General features: G+C 53.4%; 11 protein-coding genes across 11 annotated transcripts; 4 read left to right on the forward strand and 7 right to left on the reverse strand.

Annotated features, from left to right (window-relative positions):
- Nucleotides 1-1,307: 1,307 nt before the first annotated feature.
- Nucleotides 1,308-2,448, reverse strand: P153DRAFT_303798 (mitochondrial phosphate carrier protein-like protein; the record flags this gene model as incomplete). The annotated part of the gene is made up of 3 exons (XM_033664543.1): nucleotides 1,308-1,698; nucleotides 1,755-2,174; nucleotides 2,270-2,448. The coding sequence occupies 3 exons, from the start codon at nucleotides 2,446-2,448 to the stop codon at nucleotides 1,308-1,310; spliced, it is 990 nt and encodes a 329-aa protein (XP_033517835.1).
- A 300-nt stretch (nucleotides 2,449-2,748) lies between these two features.
- P153DRAFT_401922 (uncharacterized protein) lies at nucleotides 2,749-4,889 on the reverse strand. The gene has a single exon (XM_033671951.1). It carries the CDS (start codon nucleotides 4,609-4,611, stop codon nucleotides 2,977-2,979), a length of 1,635 nt encoding a protein of 544 aa, XP_033517836.1. The 5' UTR covers nucleotides 4,612-4,889; the 3' UTR covers nucleotides 2,749-2,976.
- Nucleotides 4,890-5,395: 506 nt separating this feature from the next.
- On the forward strand, nucleotides 5,396-7,872 carry P153DRAFT_352084 (MFS general substrate transporter). The gene is made up of 2 exons (XM_033666365.1): nucleotides 5,396-5,932; nucleotides 5,992-7,872. Exons 1-2 carry the CDS (start codon nucleotides 5,650-5,652, stop codon nucleotides 7,572-7,574), a joined length of 1,866 nt encoding a protein of 621 aa, XP_033517837.1. The 5' UTR covers nucleotides 5,396-5,649; the 3' UTR covers nucleotides 7,575-7,872.
- A 172-nt stretch (nucleotides 7,873-8,044) lies between these two features.
- P153DRAFT_380075 (uncharacterized protein) lies at nucleotides 8,045-8,533 on the reverse strand (the record flags this gene model as incomplete). Its single annotated transcript, XM_033669904.1, has 4 exons — nucleotides 8,045-8,098; nucleotides 8,173-8,288; nucleotides 8,416-8,451; nucleotides 8,512-8,533. 4 exons carry the CDS (start codon nucleotides 8,531-8,533, stop codon nucleotides 8,045-8,047), a joined length of 228 nt encoding a protein of 75 aa, XP_033517838.1.
- A 300-nt stretch (nucleotides 8,534-8,833) lies between these two features.
- Nucleotides 8,834-11,014, reverse strand: P153DRAFT_371642 (actin filament organization protein-like protein App1-like protein). The gene has a single exon (XM_033669306.1). It carries the CDS (start codon nucleotides 10,514-10,516, stop codon nucleotides 9,095-9,097), a length of 1,422 nt encoding a protein of 473 aa, XP_033517839.1. The 5' UTR covers nucleotides 10,517-11,014; the 3' UTR covers nucleotides 8,834-9,094.
- A 493-nt stretch (nucleotides 11,015-11,507) lies between these two features.
- On the forward strand, nucleotides 11,508-13,187 carry P153DRAFT_391539 (uncharacterized protein; the record flags this gene model as incomplete). Its single annotated transcript, XM_033671075.1, has 4 exons — nucleotides 11,508-11,559; nucleotides 11,614-11,675; nucleotides 11,732-11,764; nucleotides 11,811-13,187. 4 exons carry the CDS (start codon nucleotides 11,508-11,510, stop codon nucleotides 13,185-13,187), a joined length of 1,524 nt encoding a protein of 507 aa, XP_033517840.1.
- Nucleotides 13,188-13,791: 604 nt separating this feature from the next.
- Nucleotides 13,792-15,483, forward strand: P153DRAFT_362010 (uncharacterized protein; the record flags this gene model as incomplete). The annotated part of the gene is made up of 2 exons (XM_033667051.1): nucleotides 13,792-13,834; nucleotides 13,883-15,483. The coding sequence occupies 2 exons, from the start codon at nucleotides 13,792-13,794 to the stop codon at nucleotides 15,481-15,483; spliced, it is 1,644 nt and encodes a 547-aa protein (XP_033517841.1).
- A 251-nt stretch (nucleotides 15,484-15,734) lies between these two features.
- On the reverse strand, nucleotides 15,735-17,780 carry P153DRAFT_352097 (uncharacterized protein). Its single transcript, XM_033666366.1, has 4 exons — nucleotides 17,293-17,780; nucleotides 17,061-17,243; nucleotides 16,036-16,710; nucleotides 15,735-15,976 (listed from the first exon to the last, which is right to left on the reverse strand). The coding sequence occupies exons 1-4, from the start codon at nucleotides 17,353-17,355 to the stop codon at nucleotides 15,833-15,835; spliced, it is 1,065 nt and encodes a 354-aa protein (XP_033517842.1). The 5' UTR covers nucleotides 17,356-17,780; the 3' UTR covers nucleotides 15,735-15,832.
- A 3,014-nt stretch (nucleotides 17,781-20,794) lies between these two features.
- P153DRAFT_362012 (uncharacterized protein) lies at nucleotides 20,795-21,157 on the reverse strand (the record flags this gene model as incomplete). The annotated part of the gene is made up of 1 exon (XM_033667052.1): nucleotides 20,795-21,157. The coding sequence occupies one exon, from the start codon at nucleotides 21,155-21,157 to the stop codon at nucleotides 20,795-20,797; it is 363 nt and encodes a 120-aa protein (XP_033517843.1).
- A 176-nt stretch (nucleotides 21,158-21,333) lies between these two features.
- P153DRAFT_391543 (glycoside hydrolase family 13 protein) lies at nucleotides 21,334-22,922 on the reverse strand (the record flags this gene model as incomplete). Its single annotated transcript, XM_033671076.1, has 2 exons — nucleotides 21,334-22,850; nucleotides 22,910-22,922. The coding sequence occupies 2 exons, from the start codon at nucleotides 22,920-22,922 to the stop codon at nucleotides 21,334-21,336; spliced, it is 1,530 nt and encodes a 509-aa protein (XP_033517844.1).
- Nucleotides 22,923-23,284: 362 nt separating this feature from the next.
- On the forward strand, nucleotides 23,285-24,784 carry P153DRAFT_352101 (uncharacterized protein; the record flags this gene model as incomplete). The annotated part of the gene is made up of 2 exons (XM_033666367.1): nucleotides 23,285-23,836; nucleotides 23,890-24,784. The coding sequence occupies exons 1-2, from the start codon at nucleotides 23,667-23,669 to the stop codon at nucleotides 24,782-24,784; spliced, it is 1,065 nt and encodes a 354-aa protein (XP_033517845.1). The 5' UTR covers nucleotides 23,285-23,666.
- Between the last annotated feature and the right edge of the window lie 275 nt (nucleotides 24,785-25,059).

A 25,059-nucleotide genomic window follows, 5' to 3' on the forward strand; every position in this document is an offset into this window, starting at 1 on the left:
AACCCGCTCTCATCCGACTCGACTTCCAGGTAGAAATACCACCCAAACTCTGGATCATGCGGTGCGGCAAAGACCAGCAGAAACACGCTGTCCGACAGTACATCGGGCGCAAACGCAACGGTCGATTGCCCGGTGGGGATATCAGAGCTGTCGAGGCGAGGTGTTCCTGTGCACAACGAGATGTTGTGCACCCGGCAGATATGTTGGAAATAATCTCTGGATGAATTCGCGGCCACCATGAACTGCAGATGATTGCGAGAAACATACAACAAGATGAAAGTAGGCTTCATATGCCACGGCTTCGATCGTCAGATGGATGCTGTCGCCTAGCTGCTCGCGGGTTGCGGTCAGGTGAGACGGAACCTCGGGAGCGTGATCCTCCTGAGGCTCTGGATGAGAAGCCGGGTCAAAAGTTGTGTAGCGACTCTTTTGACATGTGTGATGTGACGGGTAACGCAACGGATGGATGATTCGTCTAGCAAAAGCGTGATGGGAGACGATGACAAGTAGGCGCATACCAGTAACACTTACATCACTCGATTTCAACTTGAATTGCATAGTAGTTGCCTAGCCGTTGTAAAATGGCGCTGCAGTTTGGTACCTGCTATCTCAACTGATTGAGTGAATGGTAACCCACTCAAGGAGAGAACAACGCAACTCAATTACACAATGAAAACTGAAAGTCAAACAGCGTAGTGGGCGTATACCGGCAATACTCGAGACACTCATGTCGTACTAGAATTTCGCATGGTAATTGTCTAGCTATCAGAACATTTACTGTACCCTTCTACTCGATTGACTGAAATACCTGGGGTTGAGCTATGTTCACCTCTGCAAAGCAACGCCAATCAACCACAAGTTTGACAGGACTACAGGTAAAACAGGCTGGTAGGCGTATACAACAATACTCAGAGCTTATAAACTTCACTCAAATCGACCATGTGCTTATCCAGCTATTGCACGATTTCAACAAATTATAGAATCTTCGGTTTATAATCCACATCAGCACCTCAAGTCAGGTTCATTATGAGCTCCGTCTATTGTGCAGCTAGTCTCCTAATCGATGGTACTGTTACAAAATGGCCAAATCTAGCTGGGCAAAACGTACAGAAAAATCTATCAAGGCTGCAGACAAATGTGAACACCGAAAAAAACGGGAAGAAAACTAGCAACCCATAAACCTTGCCAGCCATATATATGCAAGAAAGACAGACTTTTTCCGTGGATTACAAAGTCTCTCTTGAAAGACTCAAAGTCGTGGCTGTCCTGATATCATCGCTTCACCCTCCTCCTCACGCTCGATACGCTTATTTCGTCTTGGAGATTTCTACACCGCCTGTAGCGCCCAGGGCCTTCTTGATATCGCCGTAGATGGCGAACTGACCAGCAGTCAGAGTACCAACCATGAACAGACGAGCACCAATACCGGCGTAGGAGCCGCGGAAACCGAGCTCCTTGGCCATCTTGATGATGCGGCTGGTGGTGCCCTCTCCGGGTGCGCCCTTGGTCTTGTTGATCTTGGACAACATGGTGTCAGCGGGCTGGGAGACGAGGGCGGCGGCGAAACCGGCGATGACACCGGAGCCGAGGTTGTAGACGGTCTGCATGCCGTTGCTGGTGGTGGACTTGTCGACGACACCGTAGATGGCCTCGTTGACCTTCTCGAAGACGACGAACTTGGACATGGTGTAGGGGACCCTGGTGGATTTGTTAGCCAGGTGCTTCATGGACGGCGGGCACTCGAAAACACATACTGCTTGAACAGGATGGGGCCGAATCCGGAGTAGAAGGCACCGACACCCTCGTTCTTCAGGATCTTGCTGAATCCGCCGATGAGGCCATTGGCGAAGGTGGGCTCCGACACGAGACGGATACGGGTGGCCTCGAGAGGGCAGAGGGCGATGTCAGCGAAGAACTCGGCTGTGGCAGCAGAGGCGAGGTAGACAGCAGTGCGGTTGTTGGAGGCAGACTCGATACCGAGCAAGTTGATGGACTGCTGCTTGAAGAACTCGTATCCTCCGAACTTGAAGGCGCCCTGGAGGAAGTAACCGGCAGCGGTAGGACCGAAACCAGTCCAGACGGCGCCAGAGCCCTCTGCGGCGATGACCTTCTTGAAGCCACCGATCAGACCCGTGTTGTATGTGACGGGGTCGAGTTGTATCCTGGTCTTGACGCTGCGAGACGTTAGCTTGGCGTTCAGACGTCATTCGCTGGGAGCTGTCGCGCATCGCAAAAATTTGCGACACAGCGACTGGGCGGGGAAACATACACATCGACGGGTGTGAGAGCGCCGTGGGTGACGGCGCAGCAGACGGCACCAGCGAAAGCGAATCGCGAGTACAGGTCAAGGCCAGTAGGGGCCGTGGGGTCGATGCTGGCTGCGACCTGGGCCTTGGCAGCGTCGAGCTTGGACGAGCCGGTCGAGGTGGGAGGAGGAGAGGTCGACATGTTTGCTGCGGCGGGTGATGGGCGCGGGTGAAAAAAAAAGGGAGTGGAGAGGTGTGGTGTTGACGAAGCTGGGCGAGGATGCAGATATCTATGAGGGTCAGTGGGCGGTAGCTAGAAACTTTTCCTTGGCTGATCTCCGATCTGTTCCGACCCTCTTCCGTACGAGCCACTTACGTCGCGTAGATGCTTGCGTGCACCCAATTGCAGCTGCTCGGTCTCTTCCTTTTACCAACAATACTCCTCCAAGTGGAGGCCGCTATGCTCGTTCCTGGTGCCATCTCTACCGCTTCACTATAGTCATGACCATGTTCCAGGGAACCTTCTCTTGACAGCTGATTGCGACAGACTTCATACTGGCTCCCTAACATCACTCTACCAGCAGCCAGTCGTCACCTCAAGAAGTCGACGGCTCGGCTCGAATCGACCCGAGCATTCCACCGTCGCCAACATCACGGCTGTGCGAGTTCAACAAACCGGCTAATACTCGAGCACGGCTCGTTTCTACTTCCGTACCAACTACATCCATTACTACAAGTGAGAGTTATTCTCTCGTGAAGCACCCTGATCCTCATCCTCAACTGACAGCTCGCTCGCTTCGTCCCCCGTTGCTTGCAGCTCTCTCATCATCATCAGCACTACCTCGTCTCGATCGGGTCCACACTTCTCTTGCATCTCCGCGTCGAAATCTCCACTTACACTCAAACTTTGCTCGCAATTCAACACTCGACTCAGACCGTCGTGTGCCCGGTACTGCACCTTTGCAGCATCGAGTAACGGGTTCAGCGACGCCTCTACCATATCCATCTGCTCATGCAGTTGTCCTGCTGCCTGTTTCTGACCAGCCAAGTCGGCATTGACTTCAATCATCATTCTCAACGTGTCAGGGTCGTTCATACGCTCTTTGATCACTTTCTCTCTTGTTGCGTCGTCGCAGTTCAAATCGCGCCCTACGAACTTCAACGCGCGAGTGAGAACCTTACGGTGTAGGCGGCGAAACAGATCCGCATTTGCGTCGAGGGCATGACAACTTGCATCTAGATCATCTGCCTTCTGCAAGAGTGTACGTCGTAAGTTGGTATCTGCGTCAGCACATGCTTGATGTAATCCGGTCCATGGCGGGATCGTCTTATCTCCAAACGCCCATTTCTGTGCCGCTTGCAGCAGCGTCAACTGCTGCAGTTCTCGCAAGGCTTCTTCTCTCACTCCCCTGCGTGCGTATTTGATTCGCTGTCTAGTCTCAGTCTTCGCAGCTTCGCAGAGTATCCTTTCCTCCTTACTCCTCTCTTCTTCCAGTCTCTGTACTCGTATCATTTCCCCTCTTTGTCGTGATGTTTTTATGTCATCCTCCATCATTTCACGTCTTCGTTTGTTCTTTACGCTAGACATCAGCAAGCGTTCGCCCAACAAAACTCTCATCGTTGCGTATTTCAGGTCGTCGTCCATGTCCGGGACCGCTCTTCCGATATACGCCCACAGGATATACAAAATAGTGGTAGGATTGAGGGTGCTGAATCTAGCAACCTCAGGTCGAAGCGCACATAGAGCCTGGATTATCTGTCGCGAGGAGTCCGATGTCTTGTTGAGGATAGTCGGGTTCGCAGTACCTTTTTGGACCTCACCAAAGAGCCTTACCCGCTCGTTGAGAACGCCTACCAACGCCTTCGACAATTCGGGATCGTATTTGTCTGCGGAGATATGCAGATTCCACTCCAGAAGAACTTTACTTGTGGCTTTGTATGTCTCTCTTACATACTCAGGCTCTGGCCCTTCGATCATCTCCACTGGCTCCAAGCGTACAGCGGCCAGAAGATCCACTTCATACGACGGATCGCGCGGTCCACGGCCGGCGTGTATGCGCTCGAGAATCGTGGTGTCGATTGCTGGACTTCCGTGTATTGAGCCCTCTTGTTCTTGGAAAGTTGACCAGCGTTCACGAGAAAACTCTGGCGCCCAGTCGGCAGAAGCCTGCTCTTGCAAGCATTTTGCGTCAAGCCACGACCTTGTTCTTGCTAGGATGGCATCAGCAGAAGCAGAATTACAAACATCAGTACCCCCAGACGAGGTACTGGCTTTTTGATCAACTTCTTCATCGCAAAAGCCTTGTTTGTAGTTGTCATTAAGATTCGAATCATCCAAAATCTGGAACGTCAGAAATTTACTCATTGGGGTTGTATGTTTGGTCTTTCGAACAGAATGGTTAATTGGTTCGTGGTTTGCAGCTACAGTGTTTTGTAATGTTGGATGCGCAATTGTCTTTGGAGTTTGTACGCATCACCTGGGTCACTACACGCACCATGGCGACTAAGACGTTCATCACATGTGATTGTCACTCGATTTTGGTCTTGAAGGCATGGTCGTGAAGAGGCTCGATGTGAAGCCATATTCCATGTCAAGGTTTAAGCAACATTGGTAGTTAGCCATATCACACGCGGAGTAAGAGCATATATTGTATATGTATTGACTGAGTACATGACAGGGATGTTAGTCATATTCGTGCGTCTTGTGGAATCGGACATTGCAGACATCTTGATTGATAGTCGAGTTGCGGTGAAAGACCCTTGACATATCTGACAGGTACCATTCGCCGGCGCGATTCCTCTTTCGGTCCGATCCGAAACAAGGGTCTTTGTTTTTTCATGATAACCTGATCAATCTTCAAGATAGATACGTGCACTCGTTTATCAAGTCTAAAGCTTACCTACTACCAGCCGGACGCAAATCATATTCGATTCGATTACCATTCGCTTACTCAATTGCATTGTGTTGACGGTGATCATCCCGACCGAAAAAGGTGCAATGATCGGCGTCGTTTCGGCACCTGGTAGCAATCCGACCAACCAGATCCTAGCATGCAGACGAATCCAACGTTGCGGAAGGTTTTGGCGGCACTTTACACAAGCGACAATGTAGTGGCTGCAACCGTTGCCGACCATGTACAACATTACGCAACTCACGACAGCAGCGGAATGTTCCATAGCAGTGGGAAGGCATGTCTTGTGACCCCCCGCGATCCGATCTAGCACCTTGTCCTCGTGCCCACGGCCGGGGGTCATGGTCTAGCTACTCAAATTAAGGTCGGCCCTTCGCTCCTTCCCGCTTTTCTTGCCTTATAAACTCCGCTGTTTTGCTGTAACCCACTGCCCGTTGAACCTCTATCCGCGCTCCTTCTTCACTTCTGACACGCCAATTGCTGAGAACTTGATGTCGCTGATCCAGCATGTCACGCAGCAAGAGGGTACTGACCGTGAAGAGGCGCTCGTCGACCTCTTCCTTCCGCCGATCGACCGACTAATCAACCGAGAGCACGCGACCGAGCGACGGCTTTCTTTGGAGAGCGCCATCTCGTGCTCGGGCTTTTTGAGTGCGGGGAAAACTGTCAGGAGAGTCATTAGCTATGATGCTATCAAGAAACCGGAGGAGCCGGCCCAGGGTGAAGAGTATGGAGGTATCACGCCGTACAATATCTCTACCTCGATGCGTGTTGGTAAGCGACGACCCGAATCCTTGACATACCAAAATCATACCACTAACACCATGATACAGCGCAGGTCATTGCGACGGTTCTTGCTTGTTGGTTCGCCAGTGGTATTGTTTTTGGCTTCGCGGCGCTCAAACCTATTCTTGTCAAGGAGGGCGTGTACAGGGATCTCTGCACGTTGGAAGAGTTGGATGAAAATGTCGAGGTCTGCTTCGACCAAGACTTGCGGCTCAACTTTTTCTTCTCCGTCGCATCTACAACGGCCAATGTTTCTGCGCTTTTGGTGGGGACCATGCTCGACCGCTATGGGCCGAAGCTGTGTCTCCTTATCGGCAGCGCGTGTCTGGCTACGGGGAGTGTGCTCATGAGCCTTGCGTTCCAGATCGATGAGTTTGACGGCTATACAATTGGCAATTTCTTCCTTGCGCTCGGAGGCACTTTTGTGTTCCTGCCGTCTTTCCAGATTGCTAACGCGTTCCCGAAATACAGCGGCTCCATTGTTGCCCTCGTCACTGGCGCTTTTGACGCTTCTGCAGCCGTCTTTCTCTTCTACAGACTCGCCTACGAGGCGACTGACCGAGGATTCAAGCCACAGACGTTTTTCCTTTTCTACCTTCTCGTCCCTGTTGCAATCGTACTTGCACAACTCACTTTCCTACCAAGCCAGAACTACAAGACGACTTCCCAGCTGGAGATGAAGATCCAGCGAGCAGAGGCGGTAGTCCGAGACGTGCACACATCAGACGAGGATCTCCCCGACGAGGAAGTGTGGAGGCGCAGAAAAACGCGCAGCGTCCGCCGTCGCAAGCGACTAACCAAGCTGGACCAGCTCGTCGGCGACCTGGAGACGCGAAAGCAGCGCGAAGAGAAGCAAGAACACAGCCTAGAAACATCCGGTGTCTGGGGCGCCCTGCACAACAAAACCGCAAAGGAGCAAATGATGACGCCGTGGTTCATCCTCCTAACCCTCCTCACAGTCCTGCAAATGGTGCGCATGAACTACTTCATCGCCACCATCCGCGAACAGTACACATACATGCTCGGCTCGCTCGACCTCGCCACGCGCGTAAACGACTTCTTCGACTGGGCGCTGCCCCTCGGCGGCGTCCTCAGCACCCCCTTCCTCGGCATGCTACTCGACAACGTCAGCACGCCCGGCGTCCTGCTCATCCTGCTCCTCGTCATCACCGCAATCGGCGTCGTCGGCTCCATCCCCGCCCTCTGGGCCGGATACACAAACGTCATCCTCTTCGTCCTGCTGCGCCCGCTCTACTACTCCGCCATGTCCGACTACGCGACCAAAGTCTTCGGCTTCGCGACTTTCGGCCGCGTCTACGGCACCATCATCTGCTTCTCCGGGCTGGTCAATCTGTCGCAGACGGGGATTGATGCGCTGACTAAGGGCGCGTTTGCTGGTAATCCCATCCCCGTCAACGCCTTCCTGGCTGTTTCCGCCTTCCTCATCGGCTCCGCGTTGGTGGTATATGTTACGGTCCAGGTTGTGCGCATGCGCAAGAAGCTGGACGAGGAGGACGCCATGACGATGACGAACACAGATGTGGGCAGTATTATGGAGAGTCTGTTGGAAGAAGACGAGCCCAGGGAGTACGGGACTATTTACCCGCCGAGACAGTCGCTTGAGGTGTGATGGGTTGTTGTGACTGTTTGAGTACTATACTTCTGCTGTATTTTGAGTAGCGGGTTGATATGTTGGGATGAGTTCTTTCTGCGCAGTTGTCTGTTCACTTAGCGTTGTTTTGAAAGCATTGCATATCATTGCGTGGGGTTTGCGTATTTGAGTGTTTGGCCTTGGATCGACGACGATCTCCACAGAGAAAGATAGAATGTTGAATAAGTAGATAGGTCTTCAGGTAGCGTGTTGGTGTGTGGACGTAGAATAGGGTGTTGTTGTACGTGTCTAATGTTGAAATGTCAAATTATACCACACTACACCTCAAGTCGCAATAATCATCAGCACGCAAACAATGTGAATTGGAAACTTCAGGCAAGCCTCATTGCATTGCACGATCTCACCGCCCATAAATAACCCCAAAACCTATGCTTCCCCATTCCACACGACCCCATCCTTGATTCCCCATCCCCTTGTTTCACCCCTCTCTAAAACTCAGAAACCAAATCCCCACGCCTCTTCCCGCGCATATCCCACTTGCCCTACATCCAGTCAGCACCCTATCCCTCCCTATCCACACCCCCCAACCCAGGGCAGGTAATCAACTCAAACTCACATCCGTCATATACCCCGCAGTCCCCAGCAACGCAGGCACAACAATCACATACATGATGTTGATCATGGCCGTGTGCCGCGTCCAGCGGAAGTACTTGTGTCGGTTCGTCGTCATGTCTGCGTATGTTAGCCATATCCCGCCCAGTCCTGTGCTGTCCTGTGCTGTCCTGCCCAGTCATGCGCTGTCTTTTCCCGGGAGGGTCTGCGCGCGTGTCGTATCGTGCTATTCAGAACCGGGACGTACTGTTCCATTTTATGATCGCGGGATCTTTGTGCAGCACTGCGAGGCGTTGGTTAGTTAGGCATTGCGCGCGGTTTGGGGCAGAGGTGAGGAGCGTACTGGGCGGGTTGTGGCCTGCCATTTTGAAGGTTGGTGGGGGGTTGTATTTGGGGGTTGGTGGGTTGCCGTAGCTAGACGGGTGAGGGTGTTGTGTTGTGCTGGGGTGGTGATGCGATGCGATGAGGTTGGGATTAGGTAAGCGGTGATGCTTGGCGTGCGGAGGTGGGATTACGTTGGGGGTATGATTTGTGTGGATTTTTGGGGGGAGGGGGATGCAGGTATTAGGGAGATGGTTATTAGAATGGGGTTGCGGTGATGGGCATCTGTTGTGTCGATGTTGCGCAGACTGAAGGATGGGAGTTTATTGAACGCGAGATTGATTGTCTTTCATTTGCGGCGTGCCAGGCAACTTCATTTGTCTCTACATCATCTCGGCTTTAGGAGTATTTTACACGCCTGAACTTAGATAGACAACAGCCTAGTATATAGACTATAGTAAATCGTCTACCCATACCACCGAAGCGAAATATAGAAAGAAGAAAACAACACGCCAAACACCCACCACCATACTAAAAAGCAGCCATCACACTGGTATCACGCCAAGCAAGAACGCCCTCTCAACAAACCCCGCCCAACACCCGGTTTACGACTGAACCAGCGCATCGACCCTCGCATAAAGCTCCTTCGGATCCTCAAACACATGCCACAACTCCCTCGGCACGCCCTTGAACGCCTTCTCAAAGCGCTCCGGCGCATTTTTCATCTGCTCATTCATGCCCTCAACACCCATGACCTTCCTGATGTAAATTGCGCCAATCCACTTGCCGAACTTGCGGTACGCTTCGCCGTATGCCTCGGGATCCGACTGTGTCGAGTCGCCGATACAGATGAATTTGCGTTTGGGGAACCAGCCGTGGATTTTCTCGATGCGGTCGACTTTGTAGGCCTCGGTGCCCTGGGTCAGGTCGGCGAGGAAGCCGGCGAGGTTCATCCAGGAGGCGTCGCGTAGGATCATGGTGCCGGGCGGATAGTAGGTTGAGCGGAAGGTGTGCAGGAAGGGGTAGAGGTTGTAGGGGGAGGCGGAGAGGTAGAACCATGCGGGGGTGGAGAGGGCGGTGACCATATGCTTGTAGAGCTCTGGCATGCCTTGGATTACTTCGGGTTCGTCGGCGAATGTGGTCTGCAGAATACCGACGGGAGATGGGGTTAGCGTCTTCTTGATGGTGTCGTCGATGTCGCTGATGATGGCCCAGCCCTTTGGCTTTGCGAAAACAGTTGTGAGGGACGTCGCATCGGCGTTGATTGCATGTGAAGTGACGATTTGATTGTCTTGGTAGTCTGAACCAGGCACAGATAGCTCGTCCGAACTGATACCGTCTCGCCCACTCGGTCCAAGTCTAGCATTCACGCCTTGGAGGTCGATGGTGACGGCGTGTGCGGGCAGAATCGAGTCCAACAAGGGTGTCAATCGTCTTGCAACCGTCTTCCTCTCCTCGCAATCATCCGCTAGGCCTAGCTTCTCACTGACCCACGCTACGACCTCTGACAGGTCCTTACCACTGCCCTTTCTGAAGTAGGCAGCTACGAATTCAGCATTCCAACGGCCAATCCGGTTCTGGTATGCCGTATTGTCGAGCAACCAAACATAATCCGTCTCCGGGTTCACGTTGGAGAAGAAGGGATTATTACGGCCAAGATAAGATGAAAGGTTGTCCTTGAGAGAGAACTGAAAGCGGTGGGAGAGCCTAGGCATATCGGCTTCGAATTCAGGGAAATGGCCAGCGGTTCGAGTTTCGTAGTCTTGTTCGGATTCTTGAGAGCGTTGCCAGGCCCGGCCGGCCATTGCGGTTGCGGATGGGGGACCCATTTTGACTGTAGCTGTAGGCTTGGCAGGTGGATGGTTGTCTGGGAGGGCGGAAGTCAGAAGGGGATTGTTTTGCACGAGACGGGGGCGAGGTGAGGGTAGCAGAATTGGTGATGTACTTGCAGGCAGTTGACCTGAGTTGTCAGTCCTGGCAGACGCGTGGGAATGACGTGCGACAAGGATGCATTGGTTCAGCTGCATGCGGAGACGATGGCGCTTGCCGAGACGCCAGATCGCCGTGGTTGTGCAAGGAAAATGTTGGCGATGTCATGGGTTGCCAGCTCAGTGGTTGGTGCCTTGATGAGGTGGAGTCGAGCCATCTTTCGAAGGACAGCCTCCGCGACACGCTGTGCTTCATCTCTTGATGCAACGCAGCTCGGGTTGTCCAGCCTGCCAGCTAGCTTCCCGTGACATCAGCAGAGTGTCTTGGTCTTTCGCTGTCGCCTACACGGTTCATCGTTGTAGATGGAGTGACGTTGCATATCGACACATGCCATTCTCGTCAAGACGCTCCTGTCGCACAAGTTCGGTCAGAGTGCTGCGCGCTGAGCGTGACAGTGTCGTTTGTGAACAGCCACAAGCAGCCGTTGTTCAATTATAGAAGACGGAATCACGCGCACCAGGCTTCACCCCTCCATTTAGCGGCAGTGACTAAGGACCCTGCATCCCGTCCATGGACCCTTTATGGGGCGGGGAGACGGACTCGGTTTTCTGCGACAGTCTGAGAGAGAACAAATGTCGGCTGCTCTCCCAGTCCGATGAAGGGTCTGATGGAGAGAGAGCACGTGGTTAGGCGTCCGAGGTGCAGGCCTGGAAGCCTCGAAATCGAAAAAGATCAACAGTGTGCCAGTCTCTTGGCTCGCGGGCTGACGGCACAAGACGCGTAAACAGTGTCGAAAGGCAAGACACTTGACGAGAGTGCAGCGCAACAGCTTCTGAGAAGATGCATACGTGCCACACACCATACGTAGCGGTTGACGTCTGTCACTGAGCACAAGGCTTGGCTGCGAGGAGGCGCAGTCGGTGGCCTACGAGTCCAGGGTAGCTCCAAGCGATTCACCGACTCTCTTATTGCCCTGTGCCCTCTTGTCGACTGTTTTGTTTTGAAGCATCTTCCTGCACACGTCACGATACCTGCTGACTGTCACGGCCATCACACCCTGCACATCCAAACAACATCACCACGGCAGACATGGCGCTCAAGAAGCGCCTGGGCCTTGGCAGCTTGATGCGCAAGCGGTCGTGTGAGTCTTGCGTAGAACTATCTCCTGTGATGCTCTACTGACGCCGTGCTGCAGCCCACGATGCCACTGCCGAGTCCAGCGCCGACACGCCAGAAGCGAACGCAGCCCGCGGTGTTGTAGGTTACGCCATGTCGCGGCAGCTCGAGCAACGCGGCTAATTGAGGCATCACAGAGGCTGTTCTGCGAAAGTGCCGCCGCCAACTCGGTATGGTCATTACCAGCCTGGTCGCAACATTCGCTAACATGCACAGGGCGAAGAAGTGCTCCACCTGCCCACCATCGTCGAGTCGGCTGTTGCGAGCCCAGCTGCAGCCGCGGCCGCCGCTTCCCAAATCCGCAAGTTCCTGTCCAAGGAGAACTACTCGCGCCCCCATATCCAGTACAACGCGGTCATGCTCATCCGCATCCTCGCCGACAACCCGGGCGAGTCCTTCACCAAGAACCTCGACAAGCAGTTCGCCGACACGGTCAAGAACCTGCTGCGGAACGGACGCGACCCGAGCGTGTCGCAGATTTTGAAGGAGACGCTGAATAATCTAGAGCGCGACAAGGCATATGACACAAATCTGAACACGCTCTTCGGCATGTGGAGGAAGGAGAGGGGGCTCATGGAACATGCGGCGAAGCAGACTGGTCCCCGGAGGCTCAACGCGCCCCAATATAATGGTCAGCACATAGAAGGCGGCTTCAGCTCGGGTTCAGGCAGGTCGTCATCCCGGCAGCTGCCCTCTCCAGCAGAACTAGTCGGGCGCATCGAGGAAGCTCGAACGTCCGCGAAGCTCCTCCTGCAGCTCGTCCAGTCTACGCCTTCGAACGAGCTGCTGAACAACGACTTGATCAAGGAGTTTGCAGAGCGTTGTACAACAGCACAGCGCAGCGTCCAAGGCTACATCGCATGCGACAGCCCCCCGCCCGACGACGACACGATGCTTACCCTCATCGAAACCAACGAGCAGCTGTCACTTGCAGCGTCCAAGCACCAACGCGCCGTGCTTCAGGCCCGCCGTCTCATGAACCCTTCGCCGCCTTCTTCTCTGAACCAAGCTAATGGCAACAACGTACCGGCAGGTGTGCCCACACACTCGTATGAAAGTCCACCGCTTCCTCCACACAGCAATGCCTCTTCACCAGTTTACGCCCAACCAGGTTACGCTCAACCGGGCTACGCTCAGCAAGGGTACGGTCAACCAGGCTACGCTCAACCGCCGGCTCAGGTTCCTGCAACGTACAAGAGCGACGAGTCGACAAGTCCTCCACCCCCTCAGGCAGCGACATACCAGCCACGCGCTGCCTCAATCCCCCAAAGAGAGGAGGATCCATTTGCGGACCACTACACAACAACCTTTTCACCGTCCCCAGGTCCCCCGCAAAATCCCAACCCCAGCGGTCAGGCAGGTTCTCTGGCGCCCTACCACCCAGGATTCCAGTCCACGCCGTCATACCTGCACCGCCAAGAGAGCTCTGCAAACAATCTGACCATGCACGGCGCGCAGCCTTCGATTACAGAAGATGACGAGAACGCACGAGATTACCCGCCTGTTCCGCGACCACGCACGCCACCAACGATGCAACAAGCGCACGATGTGTCGCCAGTCGCGGATCGAAACACGGTCACGTACAGGTACTAGGAGGGTTGCTTAGTAATTGTGATGCCAAATCAAACGTCAGGCGTTAGGCGGGTGGAGTTCAGGCCGACGAAGTGTGGGGGGAACTGGCGGAGGATTTCGGGCCTACTTGTAATCGCAGTTGTTGTTTTGTTCTTACGCGTGTGTAGTCGGGAGTTGATAGTTTGATATCCAGGCAGAGAGCTGAGGGCAGCAGATGGCAATGGTTGGATTCCCCCAAACGGCCCTCCTGCAGCAGCGTTTTTGATGTACCTCGCATGCCCCGCATGTGGGAAGCGTGACCTCATCATCCCACGTAAACATTCGCACGCCTAAGCTTGGTCATGCAACGCTCACAGACTTGCGCGGTGAATGCAACGATTACCCAAGCAGAGGGCGTGCCCTTTGGTCGACCAGTTCATCCGCCAGTCCCGGAATCACCCTTCCAATCTGGAAGGTCAGTCCCGGCACAACTGGGTACCCCACCGATGCGAAATAAGGACCGTTGGATTTGCTAGCGCCGAAAGATTTATAGAGCCGTCATGTCTGTCCGAGTCTGGGGCTATATACTCGCTCGTTGATCCTCTCGTCCGTCTCTCCACATGGCACCGCCCGTCTGCTACGTTCCATGGCTCGCTCGCTCCCGAAATGCGTCGACACGGTGATCATCGGTGCGTAGGGGAGTCCGCGCTGGTGGTGACGGCCGCTGATTAATCCAGGCAATGGCCCTTCGGCCCTGATCCTCTCGTTCATGCTGCATGGGAACGTCCCGTACTACGTGGGTGGACACCATGACCCCATCCTCGCCGCGAAACTCGAGCAACAGCCCAACCTGCTGCACCTGACGCCGGACCTCTACGCGCACTTCCTCTCTTCGCTGCGCTACTCGACGCAGGCCCTGCCCATCAACACGCTCCTCGACACGCTCATCCGGCCGAATGCGGATACCGAGGTCAACCCCAAGTCGTGCATCGAGTGGCGGTACGAGCCTGAGAGGGCCGTCTCACATGTTGCCATTGGCGACACGGCGCATGCGGGCGGACAGTGGGCGGACAATCCCGTGTCGGCAAGCGCGGATATTGGCACGCTGAGCTACGCAGAGCAACTGTCGCTGCCGGGCTACTCGTACGCCGACCACCTAGCCAAGAGGGAGAAGACGGACCAATGCGACTTTGTGCGTCCGTCGAGGACCGAGTTCGCCGACTACCTGAGCGCATACCCGGAGGCTGTGGGCATTAGCGAGGCGATCATCACGGGGACTAAGGTCGAGGATGTGTGCAGGACCGGGGATGGCTTCGTTGTCAGGTCGCTGGGCATACGCTGCAGGCACCTCGTCCTCGCGTCTGGCACCTTCACCGTCAACATCCCACCGCCGCGCCTCCTGCTGCCAGTCGCACAGCTCGACTCTGCTCAGCATCCTCTGCTGGTCATCGGCTCAGGCTTCTCAGCCGCAGACGTGATCATCTCAGCGGCCCCAACCCGCAGGATCATCCACATCTTCCAATGGGCCCCTCACACCCGCCCGTCCCCGCTGCGAGGCTGCCACCACACCGCATACCCCGAATACGCAACCGTCTACCGCCAGATGAAGATCGCCGCCATCGCATCCACCAAGGGTCGAACCGCGGTATCGCCCATGCGGCGACGGAAGTCATACGCCCAGTCCCAGCAGCGCGACTGGTCTCTCTACGAAGGCCTACCCAACGCCGACATAACAGACCTATCCATCTCACACACCACCGGCGCAGCAACCCTCACCATCCGCCTCCCCTCCGGCGAGCAAACCACCCGCCAAGCAGGCAGTCTCGCCTACGTCGTCGGCCGCCGCGGAACCCTCTCCTTCCTCTCCCCCGCCCTCCAAACCGAAATCCTCAACACCACCACCCCCGACGACAACAACCCCTCCCCCCTAATCTCCGGCCGCACACTCCGCGCCAAGGCAGAAGCCTCCCTCGAAGTCGCCCCAGACGTCTTCATCACAGGCAGTCTGACAGGCGACTCGCTCATCCGCCACGCGGTCGGCGGCTGCGTCTTCGCTGCTGGTCGTATCTTGCGCGCTATTCCCTCCCCCGCATCGCCCATAGCTGCGTATCCCATCACCCGCCCCTCGTCCCCTGCTTCGTCGTCCACGGACTCGAGTCCCAACCCTAATCAGAGGAGGTCGGGCAAGAGTACGCCGGGCGAGCTTACGAATGGGCATGCGGATTTGCATCTTGATCGTAGGAAACTTACGCGTGCTGTTGAGGTTGCGAGGGCGGAGAATCGGTATTGGGTTGAGACGGGGTGGTGGGCTGGGGGGCTGGGGTTTGGGAGTGGGTGAGCAGTTGGATCTGGGACGGAATACTTATTGTTTGGTTGGAATTAGATTTGGGGTTTAAAAGGGTGGGATTGTATATATTGTTTATTGATGTTTGGATCGAGGGTGATTGGGGATAAGAAAGGGTTGGTACGGTCGGTTGTACTGAACGAAAATCAGCGAGTTCACGACGTTTGTTCTGTTGTGGAATCTCCGGTCAGTGTGCATAGACCCAGATAGTAGCTTTGCACTGCACCGCATTGTAATAAAATGTTGATGGTTTATTCCATACCTACAAAAGAGGTTCATATACCCATATTTCAAACCCCCATCCCATCCCATCATAACACATCAGTCTCCTGTCTAGTCTAGTCTAAACCTTGACGGCAAACTGCTTCAAATACTCGTAATCGTCCACGCACGCCGCAACCGTATCGCGAATCACCTTTGCGCCCTCATCGCCGAATTTCTCCGTCCACTCGGCAAACAGCTGCTCATCGGTCTTGGGGGTTTTCTTCTGTGCAGATATTAGCCAAACACGCTCCACTAGCAGATGGGTAGGAAGTTGGAACATACATGCGTCCTGGCCCTCAACTCAGTGCTATCAAGCGCATCCTCATGGAAGCCCCTCCACTTCTCAAACGCCTCAGTCGCAGCCTCCTGGTCCTCTTTCGTGTCCCAAACCAGCATCTTAGGATCATACTCGATACCCGTAGACTTGCAGAACGCCTCGATGATGCCCGCGGGGTTGTCCAGCATATCATCTGCATCGACGACGCAGATCTCCACGCCCTGCTCCTTACTCTCCGTACCATTAGTCTGCTCGCGACCCGCAAACTTCGGTCCAACCTGGCCCTCGCTGCGCAAGTAGTCGAAGAACCGCCTCAGCTCATCGTACCCGGCCTCATCGGGCCTGAAGTTGTAGAACCCCGTCATCTTGTCCAGCGGCGGGATCGTGCAGCGGTAGTAGCTCGGGATGCTGAATTTGGGGTGGCGGATGAGGAAGGTGAAGTGGTATGTTGAGAGGAGGGCGGCGGGGATGACCGAGGGGTTGTTAGGCTCGCCTTGCGTGTTGTATGGGTATGGTGGACCGCTCTTGTTGTTGTCTTCGCGGGTTTGGACGGGCGAGAGGGCTGTCGTGTCGGTTCCGACGCCGCGCTTGTAGTTTGATAGAGAGGGGGCGACGGTGGCGGGCTTGTTGTTCGGCGGGATCCAGTATTGCGCCATGTCTTTTATGAAAGCGCGTTTTCCCTGGGGGAGGTGTTAGTGGGTATCTTTTTTCGTGTATGCACATGGCTGAAAGTTGAACAATGGGAAAATGCGTTTTCCCCCTGAAATCCATAGTTGGCGACGAAGAGTAAAGAGAAGACACAAATGTCGAGATGTAGCGTAGGGATATACTCCGGAAAGTGTTTTGCGTAAGAACTCCCCATAATCATGCTACATCGTCATGTGCAATAAAGTTGCAAACCACCGTTTAGTTGTAAGGAAACATGAAAACGGAACTCTAAAGAAAACGAAGTGGACGAGAACGCGGAAAGATGAAGTCGTGTGAACACCCTTGACAACAGACGTGCCAATCGCAAAAGCAGGGAGCGTACCTCTGAATTTTCTCTTGCGATCCGATCGAAGATGGTCCTGTATGTGCTCTCGGAATATCCGCTCTCTTTTCTCGCATTCTCGTCGCTCTCGTATCTCTCAGCGAGACGCTCTGGTCCGAAATAGTAGGCATCACCAAACGGCTCGTGAACACATTGAAGCGTGTCCCGGCGGGTCATAAACACCTAGACGCAATCAGTTTACAGCGCGCGCAGTTGACACCACTGCACATACACGCTCGAAGGCCGTCGAGCAGGCTCTTGGATGAGTAGCCACAAAGATGGGTTTGTTAGACATGATGATGTGATGTCGTTGTAGAGTCGAGGGATCTGTCTTTCAAATATCCTCACGAAAATCTCTACGCCAGTAGAACGAGGGGGTCCAGATATATTCCAAGCTGAACGATCGAGCAATTGCTGTTAGAAACTCGGGCAACTGCAGAGTTTTATAGCCATCGAAAAGGTACCGGGCATGTCAAACGCGGCGCCGATCATGGGCAAATCCACAGTACCTGTTAGCATACAGGGATTTGCGGGACCTGGAAACATTCTGGATCACTCAACCGACTTGTTCGCGCGGCAGGAGCGCGCGAAGTGCATTCTCGTTCGTCGTACCAAGGAGTGGTGGCGTAGGGAGATGCATATGGCTTGGGTGGCTGGAACCCACAGCCGAATCGGCCTATATATTCGTAGAATGGCTGCAGACAGGACGTTGCCGAGCTCCTTTTCGTGAGGGGATGCGAACATGATGTCACAATTTTACCACAACTCTACCATAACGGAAGGGAAGACCCTTGGTGGGGTTATGCCACTAGCCCTCTCCCGGCTTAGGCTGCGATGTGCCGTCGGAAGATCGCTACAGCCACCACCAAGACTCTCACCACCATGTTCTTCTGACCACTGCTATCGTCTGTTTGATATTCGCAATCCTGGGCATCAAGCACGTCAGGCATGGATCATCTAGACACAACATCTGACGCATCAAGCAATCGAATTGGATGCTGCTGTCGTGGACTGCAAACGGAGGGAAGATGCTTTTGCCCAGACATCAGCTTGTAGATGGGTGTCAAACTTCTACTTTGGGGTGACAGATCCTTGTTCTTTGTATTATGTATACATTCCTCTCCTTATCCTATCGAGCGATATAAGATGGATGTTTGGTTAAAATTTGTTCAAGCAACCACATCAAGAAGCAAGAGCATCAACAGACTGATTTGAGATGGCCGTCAGGAGGGCGTGCAAGTAGCAGTTAGCAAAGTTCGCAGGGCCTGATATAACTAGATACGAGAAGAAAACGTACACATGTTTCCATCATATGAGGGACCTGGATCATCTTTTTGTTTTACTTTGTACTTGGAAGTCTGCTACCAAGCACCGAGATTCGATCCGAGCATGGAAACCCACAAGAGTATGGGAATACTTTGCGGGCGCACGTTTCAACTGCCCGCATTCCACAAGATCAGCAGACGATACCCTGGTCTGTTTTGCTTTACTGTCCAAAACTCTATGCTCTCTGCCAATTGGCATACTTGGAATCAAGCTTTAGCGAGATTTTGCAAAAGTTTCATCTCACAATAGCTGGGCAACTACACCTGACCAACTTGAAATATATTTCTCAATCTTGCCGTTGAGTTGTATTGTGTTGATAAGAACGTAGCTTCGGTTCAAGTTTTTCGGCCAGCCACATGACTTGTTTGGAGGATGTGTTTTATTGATGCTGTCAAACGGTCATGCGTGAGGATATGATACGTAACACTTGATGCTCACAAGTTTTACATGAACTTGGTATGTAGTTGTCCGGCTCTTGATTCCACGTGTTCCGGTCAACTCAGCGAAAGTCCTTCAGTCCACAAACACACGCACACACAACGACATCGAGACCACAAGTGACATTGCTTCTTCGTAGTCTGGAAGCCAAACAACTGGTCCTGCGGGCTGCCTGTTCGAAAGCTGCTGTGAGGTGTGTTGGATAGTTATGCAACCGCTTAGCTTACCTTTCCCTTGTCCTTGTCCTTGTCCTCGTATACAACCTCCACATGCTCGTTTTTGACAGTATACTCTAGGCTCAGCGCAGTTCTGCATATCGCACAGCAGTATTTAATGCATCTACTTCGGCTTCTCTCAATCAGTGCCTCCAGAAACCTCTTCCACGCTTCGTACAACCACTCAAAGAGAACGGAGAGCGGTGATACCATCGCCACTAACTTCAAGCAGCAAAGTGCGCTTGTTGTACATGCGGGCTAATTATCAGACGTTGCAACTCTTCCTGACGTTGTGCTTGGCCTTGCTCAGCTCAGAGACGTAGTCGCTGCAAATGTCTCGTCTTTCCAGTGCAGGTATTGCCGCTGTGTGATGGATTGTATCAGTAGTATCTTAGACGAGGTTGCAGAGATTAATGTCCTTGGTACTGTCGTCTGGTTCGTATATCATAGCTAGAGTGGTAAGATGGGTTTCCAACAATCTATAGAACCCCAACAACACATTTTTACAAGGGCGTGCTAGGCGCATACTGCACGATTTCAAGGCACATTGCCTTTACACTAACATTAGATGTATTTGTCTAGCTTTATGAAATTTTGCCGCAGTCTGGTTCCTGCTTCCACCCGTAATCAAGAGTCGCCTCAGATAGATAGCAAGGGTAGGGCTTCAGACGGTAGATGGATAGCGTGGAAAGAAGTCCTTCAGACTAGGTGTATACGAGTGACATCCAAGGTTCATCGATTTTACTTTAAAATTTCATGTGGTTATCTAACTGTCGAAAAGCTCAAGCTGCATAATCGCGAGAACTAAGCTACGTTCTGCTCCACACAGCAATGCAACTTAATCTCACGATTACAAACGATGATGGGATTGCAAATTCTGTGCCAAGAACGCATACATTCACTGATATCCATCTCAATCTCCAAACCATCCACTCAGCGAGCGAGTCACCAAGCTGTGTCCCTTCCTGGAAGCAAGATCCTCAAACGTACCGCCAACATTGCTCGGTCGAACGTGCGATGCCACATTTGGTGTGTCTTCTCTATTACCCACTACTGAAGCAGTAGTGGCTTGACCTTGGAGTGTTTCCATGGAACCTATGTCAGCAGGCCCTCCACGCCCAACCATCTCATTGATGAATCCTTCTTCCTCAGAAGGCATCCGGTCTTGGATACAGCCGCGTAGTTATGGATAAATCATCTCCAAGGCCTGATTGAGCGTATCCTCGGCATCGACAGGGGCAGTTGAAATGGGGTCATCAACGTCGGTCACGAAAAGCGGTGAATCGTGATGACCTTAGCTGCTTTGAACCTTTTTTGAAGAATTACCATTACGGGGTGAGTCGATCCACTTGCCGCGAAGCTGGAAGATCGAACGAAAGTTGGTCGAAATGCTGCTTGTATTCCCAATGGTATATGCGCCTCGCAATTGATTGGATAGTAGACTTGTAAAACGCCGACGCTTGCTTGGAATCGTTACACAAGGGCTCTGACGATGTTGACCTCGCCGCTGCTGCAAGACTTAGATGCATCTCCTCTATTTCTGTGTGGATAGTCTCCATGTCTGCAAACGCAGCCTGAACGTCTTCGTTGTCCATTATTTCCTGTTTTCCTGCCTCGGAAAGCATGAGAGGCGCAGAAGCGCTGCGATTAAGGGATATTTCTGATTGAACGTTCACAGGCCGGGACTCGATGGTGCAGAACAAAGCTGGGAAGCCGATCGTAGAGATCCTGGATTGATATGATGAAAACACTTTGCTATCCGATTTGTGACCCATGGGAAACTTGCGATTCTCTTCCGTTGTTTCGAGAGTAAGCGACTCCACGGCGTAAGCAGTGTGCGACCAGACAGTTTTCGAACCCGCAGAACTGTCCGAGGCGGCGAATTTGAGGCTGGATATCGATGGTCTGGACGGGGTTATTCGTCACGCGACGCTTGTCCATACGGCGTAGTACAGGGGTTTCGAGCATGTTGGCATTCATTGGGATCCGTCTCCCAGTCTTTGCTACATCAGCAGGCAGCCTCAAATCGATATCGTGGACTGGTAGGACAGAAACCTTTACTAGCTGATCGTTGCTTCCATACTGTCTGATACGATGTATTGGTATTCGAGGTTCCATGGTTGGACTACAAGTAGCTGGCAATTCGTGGTGTCTTGGTCCGATGTGATATACGCCTGGGTTTCATTACTTTGTAGCATTCATCCACAGTCTAAAACTCTATCCTCGTGATCTATCTAAAAAAGTCTACCATTTAACCAAACCAGTCTACCCTGGTATCCGCCAGCCAAGTCCATCTAGTTCTTGTAGATATCCACATCAAACTTAGTAGGGAACTGATTCCTCCCCTCGGCATCACTCCTGACCCAGACCGACACGCTCGTCCCCGGGCAGTTGAACATTCCGTACCCTTCTGCGTCAATCTCGACTTCGCCCTGCTCCCAGCCCAACACATCTGTCCATTTCTCGCCAGCATGCATGTCGCCCACGGCCATGCGAATCTGACCAGGCCCCGTGTTGCTCATCACGCACGCCAGCCCGGCTTTCTTATCCCAGGTTCCGCGGCGCACGAAACCAATGCAGTTCGCATTGTCCCAGTAGTCCTCCTGGGTGCCGTACGCGAACAGCTTGCGCGCGAGGATTAGGTCAGCGAGCTGGCCGCCGCAGGATGGTGGCGTCTCATGGGGCTCCAACAGGCCGTAGAGGTCGCCGTAAAAGGGGCAGGGGTAGCCCTCCTTGCGCAGCAGGATGAGAGCGTAGGCGAGGGGCTTGAAGAAGCCCTCGATTGGCGTTTCGACCGTCTGGCCGGGCTGCGTGTCGTGGTTTGTCACGACAGTGACGGCGTTTACGGGGTTGGACTGGACGAGGGTCTTGTCGAAGACTTTGCGTAGATCGGCGCTTTCCGTCTTGGAGAGTGAGGAGAAGTTGTTGAGTAAGGGCGAGTCGAAGAGAGAGAACTTGCGCTCCATGGCCTCGAGCCATTTGTTCATGACGGACACGTCGCCCGACCAGTACTCGCCTACGCAGAAAATGTCCTTGCCGCACTGGTCGCGGAGGTTGTCTACCCAGTTGTGTGTGAAGTGTTCAGAAAAGTGTTGCACCGCGTCGAGTCGGAACCCCTTGAGGCCTATCTCCTTGGTGATCCATACACCCCACTTCTTCACGTCTTCCTGAACTTCTGGGTGCGAGTAGTCGATATCCGCAAACATCATGTAGTCGGCGTTGCCCTGCTCGTCGGCAACCGACCCACTCCAGCCCTTGTTGTCGCCGAGGATCTTGTAGATAGCCTTGCGCTCGTTGGCTTGGTTGTAGTCTGTCCCGCCAAAGTGCTGCCAGTGGTATTTCTGCGCGGAGTACTTCTCGCCACGGCCAGGGAAGTCGAAACCTAGCCAGCCCTCGATTTCATACGGGTCTGAGGCGGTTTTTGTGCGGTCGTCGGCGTCGACTTCAACAACGCGGCACTTTTCGGTGTTGTCCGCGCCGGCTTTGTGGTTCAACACTGCGTCCCAGTACAGCCCGATTCCGTTCTCTTTGGCGATCTTGGCAAGCTCGAGCAAGTCTTCCTTTGGCCCCCATTTGGTGGTTCTCTGACCCTTTTGGTCAAACTCACCCAGGTCGTACAGGTCGTAGATGTCGTATCCATTTCCCTCGGGCGAAGCAGCCTTGCAACCTGGGGGGAGCCAGATGTTGTCGATTCCAATTGCCTTCAGTTTGGGAACCTGCGCGATAAGACGTTTCCAGTGCTTGTTATCGGCAGGGACATTCCACTCGAAACCTTGGAACAGAGTGGTGTTCTCTGGAGTGGGGGTTTGTTCTGATATCTGTGTTAATCTTTTTGGGGTTTAACGATAGCAGATCACGGGATGTAAGTACCTTCGGAACCCATGATGAAGTCGTATTTGCTCAGCTATGCAGTACCTATCAGGAACAAACGTATCAATGTGGGGTATATATCAGTTCAAAAACAAAGAGAGGGCAGAATAATATGAGAAAGAAAGTTGACAAGAGGTCGAAGACTTTTTCAGCCCGCCCATGTCTAGTACATATGTCATTCCGGCGCCCAGAGAAAGCGTCCGTGGCCGAACCGGTTTATTCAACGGTGTTCCCTGTAGTCAGCGAAAATACCGGTATCGGCGTAGTGCTAGCTAGCATGGCATTCTTGGTAGAGATTGTGACTTTTGTGTTCTAGATGTTACTGGATTGAGCATATTCAACAAGACGCGCCATTGACGTCACACCCCGCGTGTAGCGCAACGCAGCCGCATCCTACCGAACTGCGATACATGTTTCACATCTGTGATTTGAGTTGAGGCCGATAGCCGGTTTGAGGCTAAACAATACTATTTCACCGTCGAACAGGCTGCGTATAACCTATCATTGCTGGATATCAAGCTATACACGACTCAGGAGGTTCTCGATTCACTCAACCCCTCCTTGAACTTCCGCATACCATCCAGGAGGTCTCCTGTACCCATGCAACGTCGAAAAGTCCATGCATATCCACGAAGAGGTCATCAACACTTCATAACTCCATCATTGAATAGAAAGAACATTGGAGCCGTGGTCCAGACTAGCCCCTTGCGGACTAGATACATATTTGCTACCACCTACGACTTTCACAACCAGTGACATGAACCTCTACACCAAATCAATCGCCCCGAAACAGTTACTTAGAGCAAAGCCTCAATATCCAATTCAACACATCTTCCGTTATCACTCCGGTGTGAACACGCTGCACAGCAATACCACTGCTTTGGCCACCTCATCTCACCACGCATTCACAACCGTCAATTCTAGAATGTAAGTGGCAGAGGCTTTCAAATCCACTCACCTACTAAAGAGAACCCCAACAGACATACTAGACAAACCCATCACAAAACCCCCACCACAACCCTCCAAGCCCAAAAGCGCAAACACTCCCCCTTCCAAACTCTTCTCACACGATCCATGTCCACCACCAAGCGCCTCAAGCTCCCCAACATGCGCCCCACCAAACCCGCCACCCAGTCCCCCAGCACCCCCCTAATAATCCGCTTCTACGACCCCACCACCCGCGCCAAAGACAGCCACGGCCGCACCCAGTCCCAAATCCTCGCATGGCCCAACAACGAGCTAGAAGCCTGCCACAACTACATCCAGATCCTGTTCCCGCTGCCCGAGGGCTCGCCGTTCAACTTCGCGGCGCCGGTCATTGATCGGGAGGTTATGCTGGCGTTTCGGGCGAGGGGGGAGTTGAGGAGTGGGTTGAAGAGGAGTTTTGAGCGTATGTTGGGGTTTTATGGGTTTATGCTTGAGGGTGGGGGTGAGGAGACGGAGATAGAGGTGGAGAAGCCAGACCAAGACCGCACGAACGACGAACCCGAAACGACAGTACCAGACAAGGAAACCACCCCATACAGCATAGTACGCGCCCCCCACTGGCCCCGCGCCTCGCGCAACTGGGCCCGCAGAGTAGACCACAACCACCTGCGCATCACACGCATCCTGCGCTGTCTGCGCGTGCTGGGCCTCGAAGAAGAGTGTGTGGCGTTTTTCGCGGCGCTGCAGGATGTTTATGATGATCCTGGGATTCAGATTAGTGAGCGGTCGATGATGTATTGGGGACGTGCTGTTATGCGGCCGTTGTTTGTTGCGCCGGATGATGAGGAGATTGCGTGGTTGAGGGTGTGGGAGGAGGGGGAAGGGGGGAAACTGGGGGAGGAGGGGGAGAAGAGGAAGAGAGGGGGTGAGGGGGAGGGGGATGAGTAGGTTAGGTGCGGGGAGGTGGGAAGGGGACTGCTGGTCACAGGTTTTACAATAGCTTGACGACTATCATACCGATTCGGTATGAAATCGAGAACTACACGCAGCAAAGGCTTGTGCACTTTGAGTGATGTATACGCCTCGCTCACTTCAGCATGTAGCATTTCCCTTCTCGCCGTCTTTTATGCCGGGAACAACGAACAACAATTTTGATCCCAAGTGCGTCTAACCAAAAACACTCGTTGAGTGAGAAGATTACGACGAGCCAATACCATCACTTC

The sequence above is a fragment of the Dothidotthia symphoricarpi genome, assembly GCF_010015815.1.
Source record: "Dothidotthia symphoricarpi CBS 119687 unplaced genomic scaffold P153scaffold_31, whole genome shotgun sequence".
Lineage (NCBI taxonomy): Eukaryota > Fungi > Ascomycota > Dothideomycetes > Pleosporales > Dothidotthiaceae > Dothidotthia > Dothidotthia symphoricarpi.